At 43.3% G+C, this 24,642-nt stretch overlaps 2 protein-coding genes across 3 annotated transcripts in view; both read right to left on the reverse strand.

Annotated features, from left to right (window-relative positions):
• Window positions 1–24,642, reverse strand: part of LOC308394299 (uncharacterized protein) — a 1,060,216-nt gene that overhangs the window by 720,919 nt on the left and 314,655 nt on the right. The gene's annotated exons all lie outside the window — the stretch shown is intronic.
• On the reverse strand, window positions 15,880–24,356 carry LOC308394303 (NLR family CARD domain-containing protein 3-like). 2 transcript variants are annotated; one of them, XM_080878561.1, is made up of 4 exons: window positions 24,075–24,356; window positions 17,905–19,675; window positions 17,652–17,825; window positions 15,880–15,898 (listed from the first exon to the last, which is right to left on the reverse strand). In XM_080878561.1, exons 1-4 carry the CDS (start codon window positions 24,346–24,348, stop codon window positions 15,895–15,897), a joined length of 2,223 nt encoding a protein of 740 aa, XP_080734687.1. In that variant the 5' UTR covers window positions 24,349–24,356; the 3' UTR covers window positions 15,880–15,894. The 2 variants fall into 2 exon arrangements, with proteins under 2 accessions (XP_080734687.1, XP_080734686.1); XM_080878560.1 differs by lacking the exon at window positions 15,880–15,898 and adding an exon at window positions 16,713–16,827.

Genomic DNA, 24,642 nt, shown 5'->3' on the forward strand with positions numbered 1-24,642 from the left:
ACATCACACACTCATTTGCTTCCAGCACTTTCACACAAACATCTACTGTCATTATTGTCACCAAACTCTGTGGATCCTTTATTGCAAATTCAAATGGGATCAAATGGTCAGACAAAAGAGGGTTATGAGGAAATATGATGAAATGTTGTGTATTAGCAGCAACTTATTGAATCATTTTCCTCAGAAACCAAACAAAATGATTGACAAACATGTTTTTACAAACTCAGTGTTGGACTTGGATCAGCAGGATAAGCTGATGTTTAAAGGCATTCGAGTCTCGCTGTATGAGAGTCCAGTTCTTACTCAATATTAATCAAAGCTCTGTAACTTTGCTTCACTTCAGCAGCATCAGCTCATGTTCACATGTTGATTCATGGTTTTCATGGTTGATTCACCTCATTTTTTAAAAAATGACCTCTGACAGGAAAGTCTCATTTCTGCTGCTCAACACTGAAGAAATGTAAACTTTCAAAACGATGACAAATTGGAAAACACAGAGCTGTGTCTCTTTTTTTTTGTGTGTCCCGTTTGGATCTTTAGCCATCAGAATTGTTGTCTTAAGGCCAAGAAAGATGCCAAGCGGATTTATTTTACCAAGTGGATCATCATGGCCTTTCCATATTGGTCCATTTGATTGACCTTTATTATAATTATGAATTTATTTTATTTTCGGTTGCTACAAACGGGACAGACATGACTGGGGGATAGGACAGGGAGAGAGAATGAAAGAAAGAGAGGGAGAGAAAGAAAACCAAAGGGGAGAAGAGACGGTGAGAAAGGGGGGAAGAAAAAAAGAAAAACAAACAAAACACCTGGATCACCTGTATGGAGAAAAAAAAACAGAAGAGAAAGCAAGCAACATAATAAAAACAGCACCATCACAATAAACTAGCTAGTAGTAGATAACAGTAGATACTAAATAATAAACGATATTGTGCAGCACGCAAGATAGACAGCGCACAATGTGCTTAGAGGCAGCAGCCATAAAGGTGTAGTCCGCGTCTGTGAACACCCGTGTGTACACCTGTGTGCACACCTGTGTGGATCAGCATGCTTGTATTCCAAAGGTTTCTCCATGTAACGATCTGCTAGGGAGTGTGGGGAGCCATAGCCCCGTCCCCCAGGGTATGAAGCAGGTATGGAGGAGATCCAGGCCCCAGATATCCAGAGGCCCCAGAGTACAAGGACCCGAGGAGGACCACCAAAAGGGGGGGAATCGCCAATCGGCCACCAGGAGTGAGCCGGTACATACATGAGCGCCCAGCCCCAGACGACAAGGACCACCAACACACCAACGTCTGAGGGCATCAGCCACCGGCAGGGAGTGTGGTGAGGGGAGATAGGCCTCCGTACTTTGGAGGGCCTGAGATGTACCCAGAGAGGTGGAGTCTAAGACCCAACCTGACACATAGACAGGCGCACGCGGACACAAACGTGCATTCCCACCCCATATGCACAACCAAATACTCGGCACTCACCCAACGTGTAGACAGACACAAATAGAAACTGCACAGACCGTCGCACTCCCCAAACATACTCTATATCCCAAGTCCAGGTACCCCCGCCCTCAGAGGGGCAAGCCGCACCTAAACCCAGGAGATGTAACCCTTCTCTCTGGGGCGGAGGCAAGCGGACCACCTCTTTGATTAGAGCTGTGTCTCTAGTCAAAGCAGAGATGGAACGATGCCACTTTTTATGTCCGATATCGATATGAATCCAATATAGTCGATTTTATAATCAAACGTTTTTTTAATATCTTGCTGCATTTTGTATAAGTTCATACTCAAGTTTAAAAAATCTAAACACTAAAGCTGTTCAGTTATACCTGTCTGCAAAAACACACTGCAGCCAAAACATTAGACAATACTGATCTTTGTATTTTGATGCGGACGTCAAAAACTCTTTGGTTGTGAATAAAAGAAGTGCAACATCAGCAGAAAATAATGTTTCTATTGAGCAACTAACACAAACAGGTTGTAGAATGGAGCCTTTTATACTCACAGCTGAACAGAAACAACATCCAGAGTGGAAAACAGTGCAAACAACTGCAAACAGGCTTCATGACACTCATGTTTGATCAGGATGGATGTCAGTGTGAGCTGTTTCTATCACATTTAACCTCACAATCAATTTGGTCTCATTTCTATACAAAACTTAACACAAGTATGAAAAAAGTGTTTTTGATTGTTTTGTTTTTTGAACCATGAAACTGTTTAACAACACAGTTTGATTCAAAGTCAAACTTGAGTCTGTCCATCGTTCGGTCAGACTGAGCAATGACAGCACACAGACGTAGACAACAGCTCTCTGAAACACCAAACTCAGGTCCTGTTGATGCTGATATACAGTGACACAGTTACATGGGTGATTCATCCTTTTAACTTTATCTTTAAACAGCTGCAGCTTTCACTGACAGCGCATGTGGTACTTTAACCTTTGGACTGTTTTCATCAGTTAATTATGGAGTTACTACAAAGAGTGAAACTATAGGATGATCTGTCTGCTGTCACTGGGTGGTGCTGAGGTCTGAATCTGAGGACGGCTCCTGTAGTCACAACAAGAACACAATCATCACAAACTGAAATATAAATATGATGGAGTAGAGCTTGAATTAGCTCCAGAATTTAAATATCTTGGGGTCATTCTAGACCCAACATTATCCTTCAAGAGTCACATAAATAAAGTGTCCCAGGTACTTAAATTTAATAATCGAAATTTTAATCATATACGTAATAATTTAAATATGAATGTTGCAAAAACTTATTTTTACTCAATGATCATCTCTCATATGGACTATTGTTTGACGTCCTGGTCACTTGCTTGTCCAACAACACTTAAAACTATTGAAAACATTTATAAAAGAAGTTTAAAACTACTTGACAAAAAACCGACTTCCCACCACCACTGTCATGTGTTAAAAAACATAAATTACTGAACTTCAATAACTAGGTGAAACTTAAAAGAGTGAGTTTAATATATAAAGTCTTACACTCCCTTGCTCCACCACCATTAAAGCAGTTCATTAGGCATAAAGAAAGCTCAGACAGGACCACTCGAGCTACAATCCGAGGAGACTTGTTTATACCCCACAGACGGACAGCATTTGGGCAGAATGTCCTCTCTGTCCAGGGAGGCCATCTGTGGAACAGTCTTCCTCAACCCATTAGAGAATGCTCTACACTCAGTTTGTTTAAGGCAAAGGTTAAAAACTGGTTATGGACAAATCAAGTGTGCGATCATGTATGAATTGTACAGTTTTAATGTTTTATTTGGGAACAGAATGGTGTGTGTGTGTAAGTTTGGTGACGGAGTTTTTATTATGAATGAATGATGAATTTTTATGAATTATTATGTCTATTTTTTATGCTTAAGGACAACAGATGGAAATTAGTCCTTGGCTATAATCTGGTATGTTTACATTCATGTCATTTTTTTTTTTACATTTATGTTCATTAACATGCACTGTCCTAAATAAATAAATAAATAAATAAATAAATAAATAAATAAATAAAGTTTATCTCTCAAATCTGAAATAAAGCTGATCCTTCTGTCCTCCCACACTCGGGAGTGTTCTTCTCTTCTCTTACATTTTTTCAGTCCTACAGTTCTGCTGACAGCTGACATATGAGCTGTTTATTTAAAAAAAGCCTTATATACGAACAGATGTTCCTATATCATGTTCACCTTTGAGTTGTTGGAGCTTTATAAATGGACATCTGCAAAGATGTGATGATGGAGCAGGTTTCAGTGCTGCTGCATCCTGGTCACAACATACGGAGGTGGTATCAGCACTGGTATCAGCACTGGTATCAGAATCAGAATCAGAATCAGAATCAGAATGGGTTTATTGCCAGATGTTGAGGTTTACAACATTAGGAAATTGCTGCGGTGCTTCAGTGCAGACAATAAGAATTAAAGTGCTATGTAGAAAGAAAGATAGATAGAAAGATATGTGCATGAGATATACATGAGATATATACATGAGAATAAGAATTAAGAGTGCTACGTAGAAAGATATATACATGAGTGCAGGTGGTGATCAGTGCCAAACATGAAATGATGCAGTGACACAGCGTAGGGTCATGTGTTAGTGGCGGGGACAATCATGTGGTTATTGTTCATGTGTCCAACAGCAGAGGGGAAGAAACTGTTCTTGTGGCGAGAGGTTCTGGTGCGAATGGACCGGAGCCTCCTGCCTGAGGGGAGCAGGTCAAACAGACTGTGTCCAGGGTGAGAAGGGTCAGCTGAGATCCGGGCTGCACGCCGCAGTGTCCTGGAGGTGTACAGGTCCTGCAGAGATGGGAGTCTGCAGCCAATCACCTTCTCAGCAGAGCGCACAACACGCTGCAGTCTCTGTTTGTCCCTGATAGTGGCTCCAGCGTACCACACGGTGATGGAGGAGGTGAGGATGGACTCGATGATTGCAGTGTAGAATTGCATCATCGTCCGTGTTGGCAGGTTGAATTTCTTCAGCTGCCTCAGGAAGTACATCCTCTGCTGGGCTTTCTTGGGGCACTGGTATTGAAGAAGAAATATTAATGCTTCAAACTATTTGTCTTAAAGGATGGAAGCTGTACAGAGTTCTGCACATGTGTCTTTGTGAACATACCTCATTAACAATATTTCAGACAGTTTTTAACCTGAATATTTGCAACAAACTCAGTATAAAAAATACAGTCAGTGCTAAAAAATTAATCAGTCGAAAAATTAAAATTTTAACTTAAGCTGCCAAGAGGAAGTCGTTGGTTTCAGTAAATATCAGGCTTTGCTATTTGATCGGTTTTTACAGATTAATGAGGAGTTACTGAAGTGCCAGGTTTTTAAAGTAGGTGTTACTGTCTCTACACATGTGGAGACTGAAAACATGGTGCTGTTTAATAAGATATTTAATATTCAGCTCTGCACAGGAGCTGCAGCAGGGTGCAGCCTGTTGCCTTTACAGTATAATACTTGTAATAAAAGTACAGTAACGGTAATTAGTGACTGAGCAGCCCGGGGCGTTTCTCTTGATTTCTTTAGTCAGGGTAAATTCATTCACCTGCACGGGTTAGCTAAACAAACCCTGACGGCCGAGTGCTCATCTTAGCTAGCTAGGTCTCAGGACCGAGCTAAGGACGGTAGTTACGGAGTAGCTTACAAACACGTTTAACTTACCGAAAAAGTGCAGCGGGGCCTCGGGTCCTTCTGTCGGGTAGTCCAGTTTACTGAAGAACACCTCAGGCTGTCAGGTTAAAACACTCGGTCGTGTCTTCGTAGCGTAAACGCTGGCCGTCCTCTCAGAGCCTACCTCTATCTGCTATTCCCGAACAGAGATACGCAAGTTTCTCCGTGACTGCAGCTGCCAGTCAATTCAATTCAATTCAATTCAATTTTATTTATATAGCGCCAAATCACAACAAAAGTCGTCTCAAGGCGCTTCATAGATACAGAGAAAAACCCAACAATCATATGACCCCCCTATGAGCAAGCACTTTGGTGACAGTGGGAAGGAAAAACTCCCTTTTAACAGGATGAAACCTCCGGCAGAACCAGGCTCAGGGAGGGGCGGCCATCTGCTGGTTGGGGTGAGAGAACGAAGACAGGATAAAAGACATGCTGTGGAAGAGAGACAGAGGTTAATAACAGATATGATTCAATGCAGAGAGGTCTGTTAACACATAGTGAGTGAGAAAGGTGACTGGAAAGGAAAAACTCAATGCATCATGGGAATCCCCCGGCAGCCTACATCTATTGCAGCATAACTAAGGGAGTATTCAGGGTCACCTGGTCCAGCCCTAACTATATGCTTTAGCAAAAAGGAAAGTTTGAAGCCTAATCTTGAAAGTAGAGATAGTGTCTGTCTCCCGAATCCAAACTGGAAGCTGGTTCCACAGAAGAGGGGCCTGAAAACTGAAGGCTCTGCCTCCCATTCTACTTTTAAATACTCTAGGAACAACAAGTAGGCTTGCAGAGCGAGAGCGAAGTGCTCTAATAGGGGGATATGGTACTACAAGGTCATTAAGATAAGATGGGGCCTGATTATTTAAGACCTTGTATGTGAGGAGCAGGATTTTGAATTCAATTCTGGATTTAACAGGAAGCCAATGAAGGGAAGCCAAAACAGGAGAAATCTGCTCTCTCTTTCTAGTCCCTGTCAGGACTCTTGCTGCAGCATTTTGGATTAGCTGAAGGCTTTTCAGCGAGTTTTTTGGACATCCTGATAATAATGAATTACAGTCGTCCAGCCTGGACGTAATAAATGCATGAACTAGTTTTTCAGCATCACTCTGAGTCAAAGCTGCTATGATGACGTTACACCCCATTTTAACATCACCGCTGTCGGAATTAGAATCAAACTTGGACATAAATCAGCGTGATGAGAACTATACCTCCAAAGGTCGGGTAGGCCAGAAGTAAACGGCTATGAAATGGGACGGTCTAGCCTTCAGATTAGCATCACCGCTGTCTCGATGGAGTTTAATAAACTCAGCTGTCTGCTCCTTGCTATCTAAAATATAACAGGACACTGGAGTAAACTCTCGACCATCTCACACTTCTGCTTAATCAGTTTTCTGTTTGACGTTTATTCAGCTGTGTGAAAACCACCCGGGGGATTAATAAAGTGGCTTGCAAAAGTATTCGGTCCCCTTGAACTTTTCCCCATTTTGTCACATTACAGCCACAAACACGAATCATTTTTTATTGGAATTCCAGGTGAAAGACCAACACAAAGTGGTGCACACGTGAGAAGTGGAACGAAAATCATACATGATTCCAAACATTTTGTACAAATAAATAACTGCAAAGTGCAAAGTGTGTAATTATTCAGCCCCTGAGTCAATACTTTGTAGAACCAGCTTTTGCTGCAGTTCCAGCTGCCAGTCTTTTAGGGTCTGTCTCTACCAGCTTTGCACATCTACAGACTGAAATCTTTGCCCATTCTTCTTTGCAAAACAGCTCCAGCTCAGTCAGATTAGATGGGCAGTGTTTGTGAACAGCAGTTTTCAGATCTTGCCACAGACTCCTGATTGGATTTAGATCTGGACTTTGACTGGGCCGTTCTAACACATGGATATGTTTTGTTTTAAACCACTCCATTGTTGCCCAGGCTTTATGTTTAGGGTCGTTGTCCTGCTGGAAGGTGAAGCTCCGCCCCAGTCTCAAGTCTTTTGCAGACTCCAAGAGGGTTTCTTCCAAGATTGCCCTGTATTTGGCTCCATCCATCTTCCCATCAACTCTGACCAGCTTCCCTGTCCCTGCTGAAGAGAAGCACCCCCAGAGCATGATGCTGCCACCACCATATTTGACAGTGGGGATGGTGTGTTCAGAGTGATGTGCACTGTTAGTTTTCCACACAGAGCATTTTGAACAAAAAGTTCCATTTTGGTCTCATCTGACCAGAGCAGCTTCTTCCACATGTTTGCTGTGTCCCCCACATGGCTTGTGGCAAACTGCAAACGGCACTTCTTATGGTTTTCTGTTAACAATGGCTTTCTTCTTGCCACTCTTCCATAAAGGCCAACTTTGTGCAGTGCACGACTAATAGTTGTCCTATGGACAGATTCCCCACCTGAGCTGTAGATCTCTGCAGCTCGTCCAGAGTCACCATGGGCCTCTTGGCTGCATTTCTGATCAGCGCTCTCCTTGTTCGGCCTGTGAGTTTAGGTGGACAGCCTTGTCTTGGTAGGTTTACAGTTGTTCCATACTTCTTCCATTTCTGAATGATGGCTTGAACAGTAGTGATGTGACGTTCTGTATCGAGGCTTCGAAGCGTGTGTCGAGTAATGGAGGGGGCGTTTCCGCGAAGCGCGTATCGAGGCTTGCTTCATTTATGGGAGGAGCTGAAAATGATGACGTCCGAAGCCTCGCTGTCCGGCTGTACCACGTGACTGGTTCAGGAAGCGGTTCAAACTTTGCCGCGAGCTATGACAGCGATATAAACCCCTCAGACCCCATTCAAAATGTGGGCGTTTGATGGAGAGTTGCGGTTAGTGAGAGTTAGAGACAGTTTGGAAAAAAAAGAAATCGCCTACGACCTGCCACAGTGGAGAAACTGTTGTTTTTAAATAAAAACCAATGATGTGTCCCCTAAACACTAATCACTAGGGGTGCAACGATATTCGTATCGATATTGAACCGTTCGATACAGTGCTTTCGGTTCGGTACGCATATGTATCGAACAATACAAAATTTGTAATTTATTTTATCAACTTTCCTTCTGACGATGCTGTCTGTGTTGAGCGCTCAGTGAATCTGCGTTCGACTACTCCGCCTAGGCTGTACTGTCCAGCGCAGATCCACTGAGCGCTCAACACAGACAGCATCATCAGAAGGAAGAGCGCAGGGCAAGCTAGCGAGACAGAAGTTAAGCACTCCTTGCAACTTGGACCTCGCCCACCCTCATTCAGATCTGGCATTTGGAATTATTTTGGTTTTCATGTGACGTATGACCCTGAAGGTAAGCGAGTCATGGACTAAAGTAAAACAGTATGTTGGATGTGCCACGCAATGCTCAATTACATGGGTGGGAGCTAGTGTGTTAGCGCAGTTAGCTCGTTAACGTGTTGGCCGTCTAGCCCCATGCACGGGGCGATCGGCGGTAGCTCGTTAACGGAGATTTGCCGTGTTGTGGCGTTAAGGTCATTTCAACAAGATTAACCTGAAAGCACTAGTGGGAACACAACGAATATGACTGCACATTTACACCGACATTATCCTAGTGCAAAGACAAAGATGAGTGATTCCTCAATCAGATACAGGGCTCGCAATATCGCTAGCCCGACGTCCCGGGGCTAGCGATTTTTTCAGTCGAGGTACCAAAATCTATCTCTGCCCTGCCCGTCGGGCTATTGTAGGAAGGAAAAATATATGTCAATGCTTTTGCATTCTTTCGGAAATGTAGCTGGGTAATTATGTCATTGGCATCGGTGAGCCACTGTCAATATGTGACATATTGAAATCGCGTTTGAATTTGCGCTTGTTTTTTTGCTTTCACTTTGCAATCGTGCGAACTGTGTATAGAGAGCGACAGCACTGATCTGTGAGTGATGATAATTTGTGCACCAATTCCTCTGACATTGTCTTATTAATCGTTAGCTTACTATGCAAACATGACAAGTGAAATCTCCCGCAGCAAGCTTAAACATGTGAGAAGTTGATCGCGCAGAGAATCGCTGAGCTTATGTGAGTGCGCGTGTAAAAGCAGCAGAATATATATTTTAGTTCTGCTGAGCCAAATAAGACAGGTCAGGGTGAAGAAGTGACAGCCAAAGAAAAGCTTACCACAAAACGGAGAAGTTATGACAAATCAGACTATAAGGTAAAAAGAAAGTGCAGCTTTATGGTTTCATGGACAAAAGAATTTCTGTGGCTGCAATATGACGAGCTAAATAACCAGGGGTGCACATAAGTGGTGCGCATTCTCTGTCAAAATAAAAAACACGCACAAGGGTTAGGGTTAAATTTAAAAACTGTACTTTTGAGTTAAAATATATATTTATAATTTTAATAAATGACAAATTAAAAAGGCATGAACATTTTTTTTGTATCGAAAAAATATCGAACCGTGACACCAAAGTATCGAACCGAACCGAACCGTGAATTTTGTGTATCGTTGCACCCCTACTAATCACTGTCCTTGCCTCAATGTTACAAAAGCACAACCACTGTCCACACCTCACCTCACAGTATATGATCATTTCCATTTTAGGCATTTCCAAATAATCATTTTCCATACTGCCAGCATAAATATACACAGTATACTGCCATCACTACAATATAGATGTTTTACACACTCCTTTTGTTGTTGACATTCACAGGCTGTGTGCAAAATGCCACACTCTTCAAATTCATGCCAACTAATATTTTTACATCCAGTAGGTGTCCTGCTAGAGCAAATGAAGCTTCAAGAAGCTTCGCGTTGGGGTGAACCAATTGGATGAAAAGCTTCAGTGCTTCATGAGGCTTCATCTGCCCATCACTATTGAACAGTGCTCCGTGGGATGGTCAAGGCTTGGGAAATCTTTTTGTAGCCTAAGCCTGCTTTAAATTTCTCAATAACTTTATCCCTGACCTGTCTGCTGTGTTCTTTGGACTTCATGGTGTTGTTGCTCTCAATATTCTCTTAGACAACCTCTGAGGCCGTCGCAGAGCAGCTGTATTTGTACTGACATTAGATTACACACAGGTGCACTCTATTTAGTCATTAGCACTCATCAGGCAACGTCTATGGGCAACTGACTGCACTCAGACCAAAGGGGGCTGAATAATTACACACACCCCACTTTGCAGTTATTTATTTGTAAAAAATGTTTGGAGTCATGTATGATTTTCATTCCACTTCTCATGTGTACACCAGTTTGTGTTGGTCTTTCACGTGGAATTCCAATAAAATTGATTCATGTTTGTGGCTGTAACGTGACAAAATGTGGGAAAGTTCAAGGGGACCGAATACTTTTGCCACTGTAAAGGTTTATTTTGTCTAATCTAATCTAATAACTTTAATCTCAGCCAAACTGATTTACTCAGGAACAAATAAAACACTGAAAAAAGTCAAACAATAACATTTTTAGGTTGTCTAAGTCACTTATATATTACGTTTAACCTGAGTAGCGAAAGACCGCGGTGATCTGAACATGATGTGCCGGGAGTTTGCTGTTCTCGGCGGCTCTACTGACCCTCGAGCTCTCGGCTAGCTATCGAGCTGGTGGGTAACAGACGTCTCAGAAACGTCGGAGCACTTTTGCAAATATGCGATATCTTGATAAACTGAGCAGATATTTAAAGTTTACACAGCTACATTCTCACCTGAAAATATGTTAAAAGTTTATTTTGTGACCCAGAAAGAGTAATAAGAGTAATATTGAAAACTTAGTAGCGACCGCCATTGCCGGAAAGTGGAATTGGATGGGCCACGCTATGAATTCTGGGATATGGTGGGCCACGAAGGACACACCCGACCCATCCTTTAATTTTGGGGAAAAAGAGGACGCATTGGTCGGCTGCATTCAGAGGAGTCTATGAATTTGGACAGCCTTCATCGTGTCGCTGTGACGTAATCGGTCTACAAATGCGTCCTCAGGAGGATGCAGCCCATGAATTTGGACACCCCCTATGTTTACTACTGCATAGACACATTGAATTTCCAACACAAGGAAACGACTTTTTGGATAATGTTTTCACCACCAAGAGATTACAAAGCCCGCCACCCACTTTGGTGCCTCTGATCACATCACTGTTATGCTAATGCCAGCATACAGGCCCCTGGTCAAAGTCACTAAACCAGTTCGTAAGCAGGTACGTGTGTGGCCAGAAGGACCTGCAATACTGCTTTTCCCCCACAGACTGGGAGATCCTTAAACAGGCCGCCACACATGACAACACCACAGACCTGCAGGAATATACAGAAACTGTCATTGGCTACATCTCAAAAGGCATCGATGAGGTCATAGAGACCACTGTCCAGGCCAATCAGAAACCATGGCTCACAGGTGAGGTCTACAGGCTCCTGAGGGTGAGAAATGCAGCCTTGAAAGCTGGGGATGAGGTGAGCCTAACAACAGCAAGGGCAAACCTGTCACATGCATCAGAGAGGTGGAAATGCAGTGCTCCAGGAGGATTTTGCAAAGCTTCAGTGACAGCAGAGATACTCAGAGGCTGTGGCAAGGGATACAGACCATCACAGACTACAAGCCCACTCCTCAGACCGCTGTCGGGTCCACCACATTACCGTAAGAGCTAAGTGAAATTTTCTCTTGCTTTGAGACACAGAACGACACCCCAGCACAGAAGACTCCACCCCCCAACGATCGGGTGGTGACACTATCAACATGCTTGTCAGGACCTGCTGCCATCAGGGAGGAGACTGAAGAGCCTCCGGGCCAGAACCAGGAGACTGAGAGACAGCTTCATCCAGGTTGTCAGGATGCTGAATTCACTCCCTGCTCTCACACACCAACTCCAGACCTGCATTCATCTTTTCCCTCTGAACCCCCCAAACATACAAACCCTGAGCCACCACCATTGCCCTTTCACTGACTGCCCTACTCCACCATTTGACCCTCTCATAAGAGGTGAAACATCTTCAAGGAAACTTAAAGAAGACGCTTTTCTTTCCAAGCTCCTTAGACTACGGTGACCTGGATGTCTGAGAACCTCCACAGACTGATTTTACAAGAACAACTTGTGTCAAAAAATCCCTAGCAGTGCCTCTCTGTCACATACACAAATCACTAGAGTTACAAATTTAATAACTTAAAAAACCTCAGAAAAACAGAACTGAGCAAAACAAACAAACAAACAAACAAACAAACAAACAAACCAGAGACCTGGGGCCCGTTCTTCGTACGTCGCTTACTACATCCAAGATCAAATGACACATCCAAGACCAAATCATCGCGCTAACGGTGAGCTCGCTAATCCGGTTCTCCGAACACACCTGCTGTTGACGATTAGTACAGCTGGATGAAGTAATGTGAGATCACTGGGTGTCGTAAAAGGGGCTACACATCGATAGCAGAAACATTGATCGGCAACCCTCTGATTGGTCGGCAGAAATGTCGAAGGAGCGCGCTCGGTATTTTTCGGCAGCAGAGCAAGAACTCTTGAGTGAGGGATTTCAGGAGTTTCAGAGTTTAATCAGTTGTAGCCACAGCTGCCCTGGGGCAGACTGACAGAAGCCAGGCTGCCATATCGCGCCATCGGCCCCTCTGGCCAACACCAGTAGGCGGTAGGGTAGATTTATTATATTACACTATATTATCCAATATTATATTACATTATATTATATTATATTACATTATATCCCCTTTCACATTAGAGCCACAACAGGACCCACTAGAACATGGGAACAAGTAAAAGTGAAATATAAGAATATTCTATAGAATGGTAATATTTATCACTTATATTGCTTTTCGTCTCTTGGAAAGAGACCCTGAAATAATCTGTTTGTTTGTTCATAACAGCAACCAAGAAAAGGGCAGAGCAAAAAAGACAGGTGGTGGTCCTGCACCCCCTCGTCAACAAGTTGGTTAAGTAAATAATACCCTCACGGGAATATCGATATCTCTCTATGAGCACACTGTCGCGCTGAGCTAAAGGATCCTGTCTGTCCCGCAATATACGCTGAATTCTGAGGACTCTCCTTATCAATCTTGCACCTTCCGCAATGGGTGGCTCGCGTATACGGACAGGACATGGCTGCGACAGACTTCCCAAATCCACCTTCGCTTTTATAGCCGTGGTCTCTCATCTTGATTACACAAAGTAATTTGCAATTACTACTCTGAAATATGAATTACATCTGTAATAATCACATACATGTAATAGAATGTTAATAGTACATTTCCCTTTTTTAGGAAATGACCTGTATGTATCTGTGTGAAATCAATAAACAAACAAAGGGTTGCCGATCAATGTTTCTACTATCGATGCGTAGCCCCTGTTAAGCCACCCAGTGATCTCACATTACTTCATCCAGCTATACTAATCGTCAACAACAGGTGTGTTCGGAGTACCGGAATAGCAAGCTCAAAGTTGGCACGATGATTTGATCTTGGATGTAGTAAGCGAGGTACGAAGAACGGACCCCAGGTAAGAACATTGTTGAGGTTTAAATTTATAATCTTAAATACTTATATGCTGATTATATTGCTTTATAAGAAAGGCCCAAATCTGAGTACACTCTGTGCCGACAGGACTGACAGGAAATTACATGCTTTTGCAGGCGAAAAGTGAAACTAAGCAGAGTGTTTGGTCGAAACTTAAAGTGTGTGTGATGTCTATATAAATGACTAGGCTTGCTGTTTTGTGCTTCAGACCTGGGGTTGTGTGTTCAGGTCTCCATATCCGGATATGTAAAATAAAGATAATCTTTTAAAGTAAAAAGACCACTTTTGAGCCGTGTCTTTTTGGCCGTAAAGAATACCAAAAGAACCGGAATTTAATAACATTAAAACCAAACAATAAATGAGCAAAGTAGTGCATGATAAATATAGATGACAAATACAAAGTGCAATATAGAAACACTGGGTAAAAAGAAATGAACAATTAAAAAGGAGGATAAAAGATGTGAGCAGTAGTTAAACAGTAGAAATAAATATATAATAAACAAATAAAAATAGATAATAAATGAAAGCCAGGTCTGAAAGGTGAGTTTGGCTTTAAAAGCATGAAAACACACTGCTGTCTTCAGGAAGGCTGCTCCAGTAACTTTCTATGCTCGCTTTGAGGCTGCAGCTAAGGACTCCAACAATGCTAGTGCTAGCGGCGCTAACGGCTGTAGACAGGAAGATACTGCCAGCACCGGAAACGTGCTCGTCATCTCCGAGCATGAAGTAAGGAGAGCCTTCAAGAGAGTGAACACCAGGAAAGCAGCAGGACCAGACGGCATCCCAGGTCGTATCCTAAGAGACTGCGCATACCAGCTAGCTCCTGTGTTCACTGAGATATTCAACATCTCTTTATCTCAGTCGGTGATCCCCACATGCTTCAAAGAGTCCATCATTGTTCCTGTCCCGAAGAAACCCCACCCTGCTTCTCTCAATGACTATCGCCCTGTAGCCCTCACCTCAGTAGTGATGAAGTGTTTTGAACGCCTGGTCAGAGACTTCATCATTTCTTCACCACCAGACACACTGGACCCACTACAGTTCGCTTACCGTCCAAATCGTTCCACAGACGATGCCATCTCTCATCTCCTCCACACATCACTTACTCACTTGGACACTAGAAGGGGGAATTATGTTAAAATGCTCTTCATAGGGGGCAGGGATAGCTCAGTAGGTAAAGTGGGCACCCCATGATCGGAAGGTCGGCGGTTCGAATCCACTTAACGGCTACCCTGAGGTACCCCTGAGCAAGGTACCGTCCCTACACACTGCTCCCCGGGCGCCTGCTTAGTGGGCTGCCCACTGCTTCACTGAGTGAATGGGTCAAATGCAGAGAAAAACAAGTAATTTCCCCATGGGGATCAATAAAGTATCCATTATTATTATTATAGACTACAGCTCTGCATTTAACACCATAATTCCCTCCACACTCACCACCAAGCTGGAGCATCTGGGACTCAGCTCATCTATGTGTCAGTGGATCTCCAACTTCCTAACTGGCAGACCACAGGCAGTAAGGATGGGCGGACATGTCTCAGCCTCCACCACTCTCAGCACTGGAGCCCCCCAGGGGTGTGTTCTGAGCCCCCTGCTGTACTCTCTGTACACATATGACTGTGTGGCCACTACCAGCTCCACCACCATCATCAAGTTTGCTGACGACACCGTCGTGGTGGGCCTGATCTCTGATAACAACGAGACGGCCTACCTGAAGGAGATTAGGAATCTGGAGAACTGGTGCCAGAGGAACAACCTCCTTCTAAACATCAGTAAGACAAAGGAGCTGATAGTGGACTTCAGCACTAAGCAGGAGAGGAACTACCAGACCCCCGTCATCAACGAGTGCCCAGTGGAGAGAGTGGACAACTTCAAATACCTCGGAGTTCACATCACGCAGGACCTGTCATGGTCCTGTCACATCAACACCATGGTGAAAAAGGCCCAACAGCGTCTCTACCACCTCAGACGCTCGAGAGACTTCCTTTTTTTTTTTTTTTGTCCCGTTTGGATCTTTAGCCATCAGAATTGTTGTCTTAAGGCCAAGAAAGATGCCAAGCGGATTTATTTTACCAAGTGGATCATCATGGCCTTGCCATATTGGTCCATTTGATTGACCTTTATTATAATTATGAATTTATTTTATTTTCAGTTGCTACAAACGGGACAGACATGACTGTGGGATAGGACAGGGGGAAAGAATGAAAGAAAGAGAGGGAGAGAAAAAAAGAAAACCAAAGGGGAGAAGAGACGGTGAGAAGGGGGGGAAGAGAGAAAAAAACAAACAAACAAAAAAAACAAAACTCCTGGGTCACCTGTATGGAGAAAAAAAAACAGAGGAGAAAGCAAACAACAAAGAGCAACATAATAAGAAAAAAAAAGCACCATCACAATAAACTAGCTAGCAGTAGATATCGATAGTTACTAAATAATAAACGATATTGTGCAGCACGCAAGATAGCCAGCGCACAGTGTGCTTTGAGGCAGCAGCCAAGAAAGCTGTAGTCCGCGTCTATGAATACCCATGTGTACACCTGTGTGCATACCTGTGTGGATCAGCATGCTTGCATTCCAAAGGTTTCTCCATGTAATGATCTGCTAGGGAGTGTGGGGAGCCACAGCCCTGTCCTCTATGGTATCAAGCAGGTATGGAGGAGATCAAAACTCCAGACATCCAGAGGCCCCCAGAACACAAGAGACCAAGGAAGACCCACAGAGGGGCAGCCGCGCCACTGTCCCAGTAAGAGCTAAGGAGAGTCCCAGATGAGGGCTCATTCAGCAGCCGCGGAGCAGAAGCCAGGGGGAGTTGCAGTGACGCGCCCGTGAGCTCCGCCGGCAGCCAGCTGTGCCTGAGTGACCGAGCCCCAGGCCGAGAGGCCGGGGGCACCCCACCTCCGAAGTGGCCCGAGCGAGCCGCCAAGGAGTGAGCCGGTGTGTACCCGGACGCCGCTTGAGAGACTTCCAACTGCCCTCCAAGGTGCTCAGGAACTTTTACTCGTGCACCATAGAGAGCATCCTGACGGGAAACATCTTAACCTGGTTCGGGAACAGCACCATGCAGGACAGACGAGCTCTACAGAGGGTTGTGCGATCAGCTGAGTGCACCATCCGCTCCGAGCTCCCTGACCTGCACTCAATCTACAGCAGGCGGTGCTGGACCAAGGCCAGGAAGATCGTGAAGGACCTCAGCCATCCCAACAACAGAATGTTCTCTCTGTTGAGGTCAGGAAAGCGATTCCGCTCCCTGAAGACCAACACAGAGAGACTGAGGAGGAGCTTCTTCCCGCAGGCGATACGGTCTCTCAATCACAATCACACCACCACACAGTACTGACCCACACATACAGTTCTTACACACACACTGGACATTCTGGACATTGTTTTCACTTCATCACTTAAATCACTTTAAGCATATTTGCACTGCACAAGACATAATGTGGATTGCACAACACTGGACATTGTATTCTTCATTTCAAGCTAATACTTGTACAGCTGCTGTTATTGTGTATATATTTATTTATATTTCTTCATACATTCTTATATAGTTCTATATTGTGTATTTTGTTGTACAGTTATTTTATTTTCAACTTTAATTTATGTATTTTATCTTATTCTTTCCCAGTTAAATTTACCCTTCATTCTAATTTGTGTTGTACAGTTATTTCATTTTTAACCTTAATTTATATTTTATTCCTTCCTAGTTAAATTTACCCTTTTTAATTTTTCATATTTATTTCCTATCTTATTCATAGCCTTTTCCTTTTTTGTTTTCTTTAGGTCACGAGCAGTTGTCCAAGCATTTCACTACATATCGTACTGTGTATGACTGTGTACGTGACAAATAAAATTTGAATTTGAATTTGAAAGTCATCTACATGTGGGTTTAGTTCTGACTTTAGGGACAAGTAAAAAAATAAAATAAAATAAAAACATCTGTCCAGACAACCTGACAGTCAAAAATATAAACTCAGGAACTTAAAAGGAAAATTGTGCTGACTTTGAACGTCCGCATCAAGATAAACTTACAGATTTAAGAGTCAAAAAGTGTCAAAAAGTCTGTATCCTTACCTGAGAGTTTCAAGTTTACAGTCAGGACTCTTTAGTCCAACACACAGCAAATCCAATCCTGAATCCTGCAGCTTGTTCGAGCTCAGGTCCAGCTCTCTCAGATGATTGGATGGGGAGCTGAGAATTTCAGACAAAGCTTCAAAGCTTCTTTTTGAGAGTGCACAACGACGCAGCCTGAGGAAGAATAACAATGGAGACATATTCTTTTATTCATCTAGCATTATTAAACACATTTGTTCATAGATTCACTTACAGCACTTTCTTGGATGCTTTGACCACTGGCAGCAGCTTCAAAAATGCCTCCTCTGAACGGGAGTATTTCTCCAGGTCGAACTCATCCAGATCTGATGACAGTAAGATGAAGACCAGAGCCGACCACTGAGCAGGAGACAGTTCATCTGTGGAGAGACGTCCTGATCTCAGGGACTGTTGGATCTCCTCCACTAGAGAACGATCATCCAGTTCATTCAGACAGTGGAACAGGTTGATGCTTTTCTCTGCAGACAGTTTCCCACTGAGCTTCTTCTTGATGTACTGGACTGTTTCCTGATTGGTCTGTGAGCTACTTCCTGTCTGTGTCAGCATGCATAGAAGATCCTGATTGGTCTGCAGTGAAAGACCCAGGAGGAAGCGGAGGAACAAGTCCAGGTGTCCATTTGGACTCTCTAAGGCTTTGTCCACAGCACTCTGGTAGAAGTCTTTTACAGTAAGTGTTTTCTGGAAGATTTTAAAGCGAGGAGATTGTTTCTTAAGCAGGTTGACTCCAGAGTTGATGAAGGTCAGATAGACATGAAGAGCAGCAAAGAACTCCTGAATGCTCAGATGGACGAAACAGTAAACAACGTTGTTGAACATGTGGCACTCATCAGCTTTAAAGATCTGTGTGAACACTCCTGAGTACACTGAGGCTGCTCTGATATCGATGCCACACTCTGTCAGGTCTGATTTATAGAAGATCAGGTTTCCTTTCTGCAGCTGATCAAAGGCCAGTTTTCCCAGAGACTCAATGATCTTCCTGCATGAATCTGTCTCAGCTCCTCCATCATACTTGATGTCCTTCGTTTTTAGGTGAAATAGCACAAGGCGTAGGTAGAGCTCTGTGAGAGTCTTAGGCAGATCTTGACTCTCTTTGTTCTTCATGACAAACTCCAGAACTGTAGCAGTGATCCAGCAGAAGACTGGGATGTGGCACATGATGTGGAGGCTTCGTGATGTCTTGATGTGGGAGATGATGCTGCTGGCCTGCTCCGAATCTCCGAATCTCTTCCTGAAGTACTCCTCCTTCTGTGGGTCAGTGAACCCTCTGACTTCTGTCACCATGTCAACAATGTCACAAAGGATCTTATTGGCTGCTGCAGGTCGTGTGGTTATCCAGAGGCGAGCAGAGGGAAGCAGTTTCCCCCTGATGAGGTTTATCAGCAGCACATCCACTGAGGTGGACTTTCTAGGGTCAGTCAGGATTGCAGTTTTGTGGAAGTCCAGAGGAGGTCGACACTCATCCAGACCATCAAAGATGAACACAACCTGGAAGTCTTCAAAGATGTAGATTCCTGCTTCTTTGGTTTCAGTGAAGAAGTAATGAACAAGTTCCACCAAGCTGAACTTTTCCTCTTTCAGCACATTCAGCTCTCTGAAAGTGAATGGAAACATGAACTGGATGTCCTGGTTGGCTTTGTCTTCAGCCCAGTCCAGAGTGAACTTCTGTGTTAGGACTGTTTTCCCAATGCCAGCCACTCCCATTGTCAGCACTGTTCTGATTGGTTTATCTCTTCCAGGTGGGAGTTTAAAGATGTCTTCTTGTCTGATGGTTGTTTCTGGTCTGTCTGGTTTCCTGGATGCTGTTTCAATCTGTCTGACCTCATGTTCATCATTAACCTCTGCAGTCCCTCCCCCTGTGATATAGAGCTCTGTGTAGATCTGACTCAGGAGGGTCGGGTTTTCTGTTGTAGAAATCCCCTCGAGCACACACTGGAACTTCTGCTTCAGGTCTGACTTGAGTTTGAGCTGACACTCAGTGAGAATCTCTGCATGAATAAACAGCAAATGACACAAATGAGAAAAGTGCATTCTGGTTACTGTGGTTATGTGTTCAGTTCACTGGACTCTTGGTGTCATGATCCGAGTGAGTCTGAGTAACTTTCCACAGCATCAGCTCTCCTCCCCTGGGTGGAGCCCTCCTCACTCCTCCCTGCTCCTCACCTGTTGCCAATTACTCCGGCAGTATTTATGAGCAGCACTCACAATGAACCTTCTCCAGATTGTGTGCTTAGCACAGTCAGTTCTCTGCCTCACATTTTGTCTTGTGCTCCTCAGCTTGTTTCGCGTAACCCTCTTTTCCTGTTCCCTAGTCGGCACCTGGATACATCTTCCAACTCTCGCCATAAGTCACGCCTCAGGATTCTGCCCTGCCACTGCTGGGAAAACTCACTCTTGCAAACTGCCATCCTCAGCTGCCTGCCTCCCTGTGCACCCACATCTCACTCTGTACCCAGATTTAATTCATCTCCTCCTCCAGCTGATCTCCACCTGCAGCCACGTAACACCTCTTAGTTTTTAAATCTTGGACTCATTCACTACACTGTGGACCACTCTGATTATTATCTCCTTTGTTCCAGTGATCGTGGATAGTTTCTATTCGCCCGATTCTGCCCCTGTTGTTCCTTTGACCTGCCTCAGCTTATGTTCTGGCCTCAGCTCTGCACTTCTCATAATACCTCGCTTGCTGTTGAATTTAGCCGTGATTCAGCTTTCTCCGTCAAGAAATCTAGTAAAATACATTTCTGTTAAAAGTCACTCAGCCTCCGTTTTTTGGTTCTGTGCTTGACTCCATTCCTTTTCATGAGCCATTGAGCCCTGACACTTGGGTTATAACTGAGGGCAGGTTTTATAGAGACACATTTGATTTAATTATGTTTATTTATACAGCACCAAATCAATACTAGCAACATTTCACATATTACATAAACAACACTATGGAGCCAGTGATGAATAAATATGTAGAATAAATGAAAGAATTTCAAGTATAAAAGTTTTTTTTATTAATTCCTCCAAATAACAACAACAGTCACCCCAATGTGCTTTATATTGTAAGATAAAGAACCTACAATAATACAACAGAAAAAACCCCAACTATCTTTTTGGGTCCTGAAAACCGAAGGCTCTGCCTCCCATTCTACTTTTAAATACTCTGTGAACAACAAGTAGGCCTGCAGAGCGAGAGCGAAGTGCTCTAATAGGGGGATATGGTACTACAAGGTCATTAAGATAAGATGGGGCCTGATTATTTAAGACCTTGTATGTGAGGAGCAGGATTTTGAATTCAATTCTGGATTTAACAGGAAGTCGATACAGGAGAAATCTGCTCTCTCTTTCTAGTCCCTGTCAGGACTCTTGCTGCAGCATTTTGGATTAACTGAAGCCTTTTCAGCGAGTTTTTAGGACTTGCTGATAATAATGAATTACAGTCGTCCAGCCTTGACGTAATAAATGCATAAACTTGTCACGGCTGGGGCAGCAGTCGTGCGGTGGAGTTAAATGAGGACCCAAGTTGCAGACAGTGGTGGAGATGCGAGTGAGGTTTTATTTACAGTGAACAAACCAAGGTGAGGGCAGAACTAAACATAAACCTAAACTGGAAAAACTACAGTGGCTTGCAAAAGTATTCGGCCCCCTTGAACTTTTCCACATTTTGTCACATTACAGCCACAAACATGAATCAATGTTAGTGGAATTCCAGGTGAAAGACCAACACAAAGTGGTGCACACGTGAGAAGTGGAACGAAAATCATACATCATTCCAAACATTTTGTACAAATAAATAACTGCAAAGTGGGGTGTGCGTAATTATTCAGCCCCCTGAGTCAATACTTTGTAGAACCAGCTTTTGCTGCAGTTACAGCTGCCAGTCTTTTAGGGTCTGTCTCTACCAGCTTTGCACATCTACAGACTGAAATCTTTGCCCATTCTTCTTTGCAAAACAGCTCCAGCTCAGGCAGATTAGATGGGCAGCGTTTGTGAACAGCAGTTTTCAGATCTTGCCACAGATTCTGGATTGGATTTAGATCTGGACTTTGACTGGGCCGTTCTAACACATGGACATGTTTTGTTTTAAACCATTCCATTGTTGCCCTGGCTTTATGTTCAGGGTCGTTGTCCTGCTGGAAGGGGAACCTCCGCCCCAGTCTCAAGTCTTTTGCAGACTCCAAGAGGGTTTCTTCCAAGATTGCCCTGTATTTGGCTCCATCCATCTTCCCATCAACTCTGACCAGCTTCCCTGTCCCTGCTGAAGAGAAGCACCCCCAGAGCATGATGCTGCCACCACCATATTTGACAGTGGGGATGGTGTGTTCAGAGTCATGTGCAGTGTTAGTTTTCCACCACACATAGCGTTTTGCATTTTGAACAATAAGTTCCATTTTGGTCTCATCTGACCTGAGCACCTTCTTCCACATGTTTGCTGTGTCCCCCACATGGCTTGTGGCAAACTGCAAACGGGACTTCTTATGGTTTTCTGTTAACAATGGCTTTCTTCTTGCCACTCTTCCATAAAGGCCAACTTTGTGCAGTGCACGACTAATAATTCCCCCACCTGAGCTGTAGATCTCTGCAGCTCGTCCAGAGTCACCATGGGCCTCTTGGCTGCATTTCGGATCAGCACTCTCCTTGTTCGGCCTTGTTTGATTACACACAGGTTCACTCTATTTAGTCAGCACTCATCAGGCAACGTCTATGTGCAACTGACTGCACTCAAACCAAAGGGGGCTGAATAATTACGCACACCCCACTTTGCAGTTATTTATTTGTAAAAAATGTTTGGAGTCATGTATGATTCTCATTCCACTTCTCACGTGTACACCGCTTTGTGTTGGTCTTTCACCTGGAATTCAAATAAAACTGATTCATGTTTGTGGCTGTAATGTGACAAAATGTGGAAAAGTTCAAGGGGGCCGAATACTTTTGCAAGCCACTGTAACAGACAAACCTGAAAACATAAGGACAGCGGGGAATACATAGAGATGACACAAAGAAGGCTGGATAGAGAGACGAGTAGTAACACTGATTAACACAGTAATGCAGACGACACAACGAGGAACACAGGCAGACACATACTATAAATACACACAAGGTAATGAGGGAATGACACACAGGAGGGGAGCACAGCTGATCCTAATTCACAAGACGAGACACAAACCTTCAAAGTAAAACAGGAAACAGACTGTTTTACAACACAAACTCGGGGACATGAACAGAACACAGAGGAAAGACACAGGTAGAGATCAACCTAAGAACTAATACAAAATCAGAATTAACACAAAGTACACAAGGTGATACCAAAAATGAAACAAAACGCTGAACGACCCAGGACCATGACAGAACTAGTTTTTCAGCGTCACTCTGAGACAGGATATTTCTAACTTTAGAGATGTTGCACAAATGGAAGAAAGCAGTCTTGCATATTTGTTTAATATGTGCGTTGAAGGACATGTCCTGGTCAAAAATGACTCCAAGGTTCCTCACAGCGTTACTGGAGGCCAAGGTAATGCCATCCAGAGTAAGAATCTGCTTAGATACCATATTTCTAAGATTTTCAGGGCCGAGTACAATAACCTCAGTTTGATCTGAATTAAGAAGCAGAAAGTTAGCGGCCATCCAGGTCTTTATGTCTTTAAGACGTTCCTGCAGTTTAACTAATCGGTGTGTGTTATCTGACTTCATGGACAGATGGAGCTGGGTATCATCTGCATAGCAGTGTAAATGTATGCTATGTCTTCTAATGATGCTGCCTAAGGGAAGCTTGGTAACGGGAGCGTTGCCAGCAGAAGGCTGAAGTGGAATCTCCCAGAAAGCTGCAGAAGAAAAAACATGAGCTGAAATGGTGGATTTCAGTCAAATAAGGAGAACTGTGGCTTTCCTCCAACCTTTGACCAATCACCTTAGTGTCCTGTTTATCAACCATAATAAAAAGCATTTACTGTCTGGGCATTTTTTTGTTTGGGTCTCCAAACAGCAGAAAGAAATGGCAGCCATTTTTTTAACTTTACCTTCAACTGGTAAATAGATTTAAGAGAAAGCACTTTGATCATATTTGTGACGTGTCCCAAACTGTTGTTGTCGCCTCATTTATGTTGATAAAACAGCTCTAAAACCAATCTGACAATATAAATCTGTAAAATGGGCAGAAAACCTGCTGCTGGTCCCATTTTAATCAAACCAACCCAAAGAGCAGATATTCATGTGTACACAGGAGGTTATTTGTGCAGATGCATAAAACATAAACTGTTGGCTTTCTGCAGTCTCTCACTCCTGAAAGTGTTGGCAAGTGTTTTGGATTTATTATTTATATAGATTTTAATGGCACCTGTGTAATGTTAACTAAGGTTTTTATTGTTTATGTATTTTTTGTTTAGTCATTTCCTGACTTACCTGTGGGTTCTGGGATGGTTTTATTTAAATTCTCCAACAGATCATTCCTGTTTAACCTCCCCAAAAGATTTTTAGTGACTTCAAAAGTGTTGATAGAGTAGGTATCAAACATCAGATCCACTATGTCCGTCCTCTCTGCATTCTCCAGTTCACTCTCTGGGATTGCTGGTAAACCTTCTACAGACCCATTCTTCAGATGCCACTTAAATTCTTCAAAGTCATCACGTCCCAAATCCTTCAAAGTCCCCAGAAGGATTTCTTTAGGTGTCGTCATCTTTTACCCTGTAAGGATCCGATAAACAAAGACTGTAACAACAGCTGGAGAGGTAATTGTCTGATTTATCAGAATTTAACTTGATTCTAACAGCAGTTCATCACTACCACCAATAAATTTCTAAGGCTCAGAATGCAACAAAATTGCACATGAAGAAGCACATAGAGAAGTATCCAAGTAACACTTTGCTACAATATAAAACAAACAATTATAAATAAAGAAAATATATAAACTAAATATATACACTACCCGTCAAACGTTTTAGAACAGCCCAATTTTTCCAGTGTTTTCGTC

The sequence above is a fragment of the Rhamphochromis sp. 'chilingali' genome, assembly GCF_963969265.1.
Source record: "Rhamphochromis sp. 'chilingali' genome assembly, chromosome: 3".
Taxonomy (NCBI): Eukaryota; Metazoa; Chordata; class Actinopteri; order Cichliformes; family Cichlidae; genus Rhamphochromis; species Rhamphochromis sp. 'chilingali'.

Bases quoted from the DNA above. Each gene is read 5' to 3' on its own strand.
- LOC308394303 (XM_080878560.1), bottom strand. From the start codon at position 24,348: ATGACGACACCTAAAGAAATCCTTCTGGGGACTTTGAAGGATTTGGGA. The intron at 19,676-24,074 runs GTAAGTCAGGAA...TTATTCATGCAG, and splicing joins AACCATCCCAGAACCCACAG to AGATTCTCACTGAGTGTCAG. The intron at 17,826-17,904 runs GTAAGTGAATCT...ATTCTTCCTCAG, and splicing joins AAAGCATCCAAGAAAGTGCT to GCTGCGTCGTTGTGCACTCT.